Source organism: Syngnathus scovelli, chromosome 10 (genome assembly GCF_024217435.2).
Source record: "Syngnathus scovelli strain Florida chromosome 10, RoL_Ssco_1.2, whole genome shotgun sequence".
Taxonomy (NCBI): Eukaryota; Metazoa; Chordata; class Actinopteri; order Syngnathiformes; family Syngnathidae; genus Syngnathus; species Syngnathus scovelli.
The window spans coordinates 8,350,177-8,357,786 of record NC_090856.1 but is presented as its reverse complement, the minus strand read 5'-3'; the positions used below and the strand labels follow the sequence as shown (position 1 = coordinate 8,357,786).

Below are 7,610 nucleotides of genomic sequence, written 5' to 3'. Positions count from 1 at the left end.
TGAATGGTCTGTATGAGATTGACGCAATTATTTAGTACGGCAGAGCCTGCAGGTTTTGGTAGTTTGCATGCCAGGGCTGTTGATCTGCAGAAGACTGAGCCGAGACAGGATGATTGCAGGCCAGACAGGAAATGAAGAGAGATAATGATAGGTCAGCCTGCCATAAGTCTGTGTTCACTGTGTCCCAGCAAAGTCAGACTGGTTAGAAGCATTAATGGACCAGACAGACAAGACCGGTGGGTTTCTCTTCTGACAGTGCTGAAGATCCTCTTTTGAAGTTTATGGAGGATCCTTGTATGGAAATCCTACTACCACTTCTACATACATGAAATCAGTTGATTTTAAAAAGTAGCTTGAAAAGCGGGGTTATTTATCATTTGACTAAGCACTGCTTCTATGTCAGTATATTAAGAATATGGAAGGTGAATTTTCTCTAACTAACATGAAGTTGTAGTTTTAATTATTTCGTTTGACTATACACACTCCGAGTCGTTATTTCACATTGCTAGAAAATCTGTTATTTCACTACTACTTATCTTACGGATCTTACAAAGCACGAACTGGCGGTTTGGAACGACAACAAAAATACAATATGCAATGTACTGTATACGTATGTCATTTATTTAATCATCATCAACATCAGCTGAACCCTCTTTGCGTTTCCATCTGATTGTTTCAAGTCCACTTTTCCAAACGGTCTTGCGAGCCATCTGGTAAGTGGTGGTAGGGAAGTGTGGGAGAGGGGATGGGGGAACAAATAAATACATAGGGAAGGATGTCAACAAATTAAAACAATATTTTTGATTATTTCTGAATCCAGGTACTAGTAAGTAGAAAGTTGTCCATAATGGGTTCCTCTGCATACTTTATATGCATATATATGTTTTTCCAAAGTTTGTGATTCCATAAAAAAAGGGATGTTTTTAACAGTTGTCCACAGAATATAGCATAATTGTTCCAGATATAATTGCTCCTCGTCATGGTTCAGTTCATGCGTTAATTCTCCACAGTGGCAAATAGCGGAAGCTGTATTGTACAGTATACTTGTGTGCAACGTGACACACCTGCACATCCAAGCACACTTAATTACACATCCTCTCAAACACACACACACATACACGCACACACACACACAAACACGCGCCCACACACACACTAAAAAGGCCTAGTGGTCTTGTCTATTGTGTTGCCACACTTTGTGTCCCTGTCTCACAGAAAGAGTCCACTTGGGGTAATTCAGTTTGACCAGCCATTTGAAAACCACAAATCTCCCTAAAATGTAATAAAGTCAAAAAGAAAGGGAAAAGTTCAATATGGACTAAAAAGAAGAGGAAAAAAAAATGAACCAGTTGATGAGCATGTGATCCTGATCTCATAAAAACCCTCCTTCAGGTCAAGAGTGCAACTGTCCTTGAACAAGCATTTGACAGACCTCCATTGAACCCTGATGTTTTACTTGAGTCCGTCATAGTACCTCACCCTTCCTTAGCAAGTGCCCTTTTAGATAACATACCTTCAATATGAAGATGGAAAAAAACACATGCACAGTGAAACAACTTCTGGGAAAGAATTGTCCCCTGTCCCCTTTTGCCTTCCAGCATGTTAATTCTTTGCTACTTGTTATGTCCATCAAAGCTGGGTTGAGGGGCAGAGGGAAGGGGGCTCTCACATCAGGATCACTGTGACATTTCACTTACCAAAGCCAAGCTCCATAAAACACACGATCATGCAAAGTCAGCCTACAATCAGAGCTTGTGAAGCGCAAACGGGATGTGTAAACTGACTCTTTCAGAACACGCACAAATTGTGATTGAATAGAAAAATGCACATGATGAATAACATAAAACGGGGAAGTGGTAGTGGTGAAAAACTAAGAGTAAACAAGTTTGAGGCACTGCAAGTCAGTTTTGTAGTGTCTAATTGGCAGAGATGGGTCAGGCAGCTTGGATTTTTCCAATGGCTCGATCTGGCACGGTTCCTCCCCCTTTCCTTCCTCAAACTGGTCGCCTTGAGACTGCACCGCTGTGGATGTCTTTTCCTCACACCTGGACAGGAAGTGTTTGGTTCATCTGTAATCTCATGTCCTGAATGCTACCGAGGATCTTCTTCTGGTGGCCGGCCAATGTAACCCCTATCCGCAGCAAGTCTCTGAATGGAAAGAGCAAAAGAGGAAGAAGGGAAAGTGAGTGCAGGTGGTTGTAGTCATAAAATAATAAAATCAAGCAAACATCACATTTCAAACGGTGAACTGTAAATCTAATTTCAGTTCCAAGTAAACATAGGCAGGATGATTCACCATCTTTGTCATCACCATAAAACACCTCGCTCAGTTTAAGTCAACAACACGGGGAACGCGGGAACATGCTGCCGTTGCTCGGCAGGTGTGCAAAAAAAAAAGCAGGAGTTAAACTGCCAGAAAGTTGCAGCTAATGATTAAATCGCAAGTATAGCTCCCGTTAGGCAGATGAAATGTAGAACAGCCTGACATGCCTGAAAGCTTTCCTTTTGTGTTTCTTGCCCAATAGAGAAATTGTAGAAGACAAAATATCATGGATTGAGGTCTTCAGTTCCATTTTAGATTTCTTCTTTGATGCACAATATTTCTGTCGGCTGATTTTTCACTGCATATAGAGAGAATTGTTGCGTTGGATGGGGTCGGGTTGAATGAATGGATGGATGGATAGATCTATTGATGGATGGATGGATGTTGTTTTTTTTGTTTGATGTGACATATAGATGTTTCCATGCAGGTAAATAAGGCCTAGAAGAGTGCACCATCTTCATTACTTAAGAGGGTCTAATTCAATCCCTTGGGGGCAACGATTAGTTTACTGTTGGGGCTCTGCCACAGTCTGTGTCCTCTCCGTTCAATCACACACAAACAGCGGATAATCTAATATTACACTCGGATACCTAACACTGTGCTTGACTGAGAGACATTTGGCTTCATGAGAGCCAAATGCGGAGTCCAAACATGCAAAGAGAACGCAGCCATGAGCGAACACAACTCGTTTATCCTCTCCAAAGCTCAGTGAGGGCATAACACTGCAATTATGCACAAATACATTAAGGTTTTTGTTTTTTCATAGTTTGTCAGCCCCATCAGCACAGTGACAGAGGATGAAATGATAATAAATGGGTGCCATTAGAGGAATTACTGGCCATTTGGGGCAACAGAGAGCCACAGTACACCACACCTGTCAGCCTGACCAAATTGAAACAAATTACTCCCACCTCTAGTGCCTATTACGTGGCTAATGAGGAGGATTTATTTATCATTACAATCCTAATTCATTTACTTGATCATCGCTGGCCTCCTATTTTCACAAGTTCCATTACATAATTTCCTCTTTGTAAACAGCAGGAGGAGGCAGGTGAATTTTCAAGGTCAACAATTAGTTGCTGGGGGATTGGGAAACAAACAGTATGAGTCTGAGTTAAGTGTAAATCTCCAAGACATTTTTCTGCGTTACTTTCATGCTTAAGTTCCATCATTTGTTTTAAATTTACACCATGACTGCTCCTTCACTATCATCACCACCTCATTGTGTTTAATTTAGCCATGATCCGTCTTAGAATTATGGCAAGGTCAAGCTGCAGTCCACACATTTTGCTCTCAACCTCAAATCAATTGCTTTAGGCCTGATTAGCTGAAGCGACTCCACTCACTCTGCTGTCATCTGGGCAACCAGGTCAAAGGAAGCAAATCCGGCATTGATGAAATTGTCATGGTAGCGGCTCATCTTGATTGCGTCCAGCCAATCTCCCACAGTGGTGAATGTTGTATAGTCTGGCACGCAGCGGTCAAGCAAGGGTTGGCATACTCTGCGTAGTGGAAGGCAGGTAAGGAGGAGAGAAAGAGAGAGAGGGTTAAGGTGGTTACTCCATTGCCTCTATCGGCCAACCTAACAGCCCCAAAATGCCTCCCTGCTGAGCGCCACCTCACCACCTCTCCTCTCTCCTCTCCTCTCCGCCACATGTCATGAGTTGTGCATGTGTGTGGGGGGGTGGGTGTCACTTTAATGAGTGGAGAGACTGGCTGGAGGTTTGGTTGGTGGATGCTGGCGCTGCAGCTGGTGCGGTGAGATGAATGTTAACAAATAAAATCTTGGATATATGATGAAGCAAGCAAGTATTTTCACCATGGAATTATATATATTAAAAAAAAAGACTCAGACAGTAGGTCTGACAGATGGCCTTTGCAGCTATTAAATCAGAATATTGGCAGGATAACTCTGTCTTTAAAAGGTTGTGTAAAAGGTGCTTTAAGGTCTTTGTTGTTATACAAGGGTGGGCGAAATCCTTGGTATAGGAGACATTGGAATAATAAGAGGTAGCGTGAGTATGGAAATTATCTTTAAATGAGGAATTAATTAATCAATTATAATGCGGCTGCTATAACATCTCTCTGTCTGAAAATCATGACTGAATGTCCCCTAAATTTATTTGCATGTGTGATAATTATTCTCTGAAAATATTAGAAACCTGCAAGTTTTTTTTTTTTTTTATTCACTTCACATCTTAAAGTAAGGTATTTTGTTCCTTTGAAACAAAACTGATGAAACATGCTCACCACTTTTGACATACATTTCCAGATAGCCATTAAGGAATACTTGCGAGTGAATATATTGTTTATCTTCATGGCGATACAGTGTATGCTGATTCATTCCTGCAATGTTTTGCATAATCCCTCACCAAAAGAGCATTCCACAATGGGCCAAAGAAGGTTCCCCTTTTAAAGAACAACCAAAGCCCTTTTGCTGATCAGTGCTCCAGAGCGTTAGCCCACCTTGGAAGTTTAATAAAACTGTAACAACTCTGAGAAAAGTGGAGCGCATGAAGCAGAAGAGAGAGAGAAGAATTAGAGGGAGGTGTGTTGAGGGAAAGAGTTTGAAGGGAGAAAGAGGTAGGAGCAGCCAGAGAGAAAGAACGCTACTGTCTCCCCTCCGCTCTGCTCTGTTGATTCCTGTCATCCTTTTTGATGGCATTAGATTCATTAACAATTAAAAGAGGAATGAAGAACGGTGGAAAAAATAGAACAGGCAAAGAATTGTGGCTAATAACTGTGATACAGAGGCTCCATTGAGTGGTGTAGATTGAGTGATTTTTAATAAGAGCTATGCTTCGGTGCTCAAGGCCTCGGGCTGTCGTTAAAGCCAGAACTGGGCTCTTCTTTAATGGGGTTTTGTTAGTGTTCCTTCTCTAAAGTTAGCTTCAAAAAGATCCAGTATTTTGCTGGCTACATGTAATCAACCAGTAGGAGCACAGTAGGAATGCGGAGTAGAGTCTGAGTTTTTCCAGTGGTGATGACGCCGCAGGTCACAACGAAAATACAGTTTTGCCAAACTTCGATCATTATTTTTTTTAAGACTGCAAATAGGAGCTGTTGGGAATTTCTGTTTGTCTTCCTGAGAAGCAACAGTTGAAAGAAAAAGCAAGCATATTGGTTAAATTAAGTTTGAGCCACAAATATTATCGCTCATTACTCTGACCATTGATGGTGCAGTTGTGATATCATGCATGACAATTTTACATGACACAAAGAACTTTTTGCTAAACTAAGTTAGGTAGCCTCCAGCTAGCCTTCAATGCCAAACAGGACGATAGTCTCTCCCTATTGCAGCATTGTCGGCAGGAGGCCACCTCTCTGCTGGCCCGTTTTAAATCTTGTTAGTGGCTAATTAAAAGACGCTCCCATCTTCCTTTTGCATCGACTTAATCGAGCTAATTAACCGCAAGCTTAATCTTCTAAGAACGGCACTACAGTGGCCAACCGAGACCCTAGTTTCCCCCATGAGCAAAACCCAGGATTGTTTGCAGACCTCCCTCAGGACAAAAAGACCCTGATGCAGGGACAGATAGGTAGGTCACCCCCTCCCCAAACCCAATCAGTCAAACGCTGCCTCCTAATATCCTCCGAACTCTTTCTAGGAAATAGTGGATAACAGCTGTGCCATGGACTGTACATAGAGCATAATTGAGCTCCTTGTTTGCAAAAGCAGTCTTGAAATAGTTGCATGACTGAAGCCATGATGTCTCCTAAGTCTGAACCAGTACACATCTTGGATTTTTTAGAGACCGAAGCAACCAAAGTAAACATTCGTTCCTGCTATCTCTCAACCAACGCCTCTCCTTACCCAGTAGACTGTGTGCTGTTGGTGACAACTTTGAGGCTGGCGGCATTGCGGATTAGTTTATCCAGGGTGGCAACAATCTGGGTGAATTTTGGCCGTAGGTTGCGTTCTTTCACCCAGCAGTCTAACATGAGTTGATGTAGTGCTGTGGGGCAGTCCATTGGCGGGGGAAGTCGATAGTCCTGCTCCACTGCATTTATCACCTGTGGAATGACAATAAAGAACCAAACAACAGTGACCTCTACTTTCTGAAAAAAGGCAGAAAACACCAAATAATGTGACACAAGGAAAATAAAGTATGACGTGCAATGTAAATAGAAACATTTGACAGTCTTAAATACGGTACATCTAAGCATGCCACTTCATAAGCTTACATCTTGATTGCTCATGTCCCAATACGGCCGCTCTCCATATGACATCACTTCCCACATGACAATGCCATAGCTCCACACGTCACTTGCTGAGGTAAACTTCCTGTAGGCAATGGCCTCTGGTGCCGTCCATCGAATAGGAATCTTCCCTCCCTGTGGATATGCGAATGAGTAGGTGAGCATGAAATACTGGAGGGATGGAGCACAAACACAGTCACACACATACAAGAGGAAAAGAGATTGTGAGATAAATGCAATCCGAGGAAACATTTATGCACAAACACAAGGGTACAAGGCGTACGACACAAGGTTAGTAGCATGGTTACAAAACAATGACATGTAGTGAACATATGAAGTTTTGACAACAACAATTGTAAGTAGTATGTATGGCAACTAATGTTTACTGGAAAAAGCCAATGTTTTTATTGCTATTATTTTATTTGTTGGAATATATGTTTAATATTTTCTGAGTCTTTGTTTAACCAGGTAATTGAGAACCATTTCTCATTTAGAAAAGTATTTTCGGCAGCAATAATTGTAGGATACGTTGCAAATGGGGTACATTACTGGACTCTGATTATGATTTACCCCAAATTTCCCTTGAGAAATGTTGTAGCCTATTTTATCGCATGGTTCTGCTGTCCAAGACCCTTTTCTGTGTCTCTTAGTACAAAATGATGGTGTCAAGTGGGAGTAGACCATTATTTGGTGAGTTGGGCACAGATTAATAATGTATTTATTAATACATGTAAAAGTAAAGGAAGCAAGTAAGAAGGTTAGATGCAGCACAAGTACAGACACAAATGCACACCTTGTGGAAACTTACCAGTGAGCTTGTGTATGTGGGGTCTGATGGGTCATCCTCAAGGAAACGAGATAGGCCGAAGTCAGAAACCTTGCACACCAGATTACTGTTGACCAGGATGTTCCGGGCAGCCAAGTCTCTGTGTACGTAATTCATATCTGACAGGTACTTCATGCCTGCTGCGATGCCACGCAGCATGCCAACAAGCTGAATCACTGTGAACTGCCCGTCATTGGCCTGGGAAAGATAAAATAAACTTTTGATTTACATCTTCTCATTATTTGGTTCATTGCATCTTGC

General features: G+C 41.8%; 1 protein-coding gene across 15 annotated transcripts in view; it reads right to left on the bottom strand.

Annotated features, from left to right (window-relative positions):
- Window positions 1-600: 600 nt before the first annotated feature.
- Window positions 601-7,610, bottom strand: part of LOC125976095 (ephrin type-B receptor 3) — a 48,809-nt gene continuing 41,799 nt past the window's right edge. For 8 of the 15 annotated variants that reach the window (XM_068652121.1, XM_068652122.1, XM_049731961.2 and 5 more), the window contains exons 12-16: window positions 7,332-7,547; window positions 6,509-6,694; window positions 6,138-6,337; window positions 3,670-3,825; window positions 601-2,148 (exon numbers count right to left, since the gene is read on the bottom strand). In XM_068652121.1, coding sequence (XP_068508222.1) covers window positions 2,040-2,148; window positions 3,670-3,825; window positions 6,138-6,337; window positions 6,509-6,694; window positions 7,332-7,547 — 867 coding nt within the window. In that variant the 3' untranslated portion in view covers window positions 601-2,039. The remainder of the gene's footprint in view (window positions 2,149-3,669; window positions 3,826-6,137; window positions 6,338-6,508; window positions 6,695-7,331; window positions 7,548-7,610) is intronic. The other 7 variants (XM_068652124.1, XM_068652127.1, XM_068652128.1 and 4 more) reach the window with 3 other exon arrangements.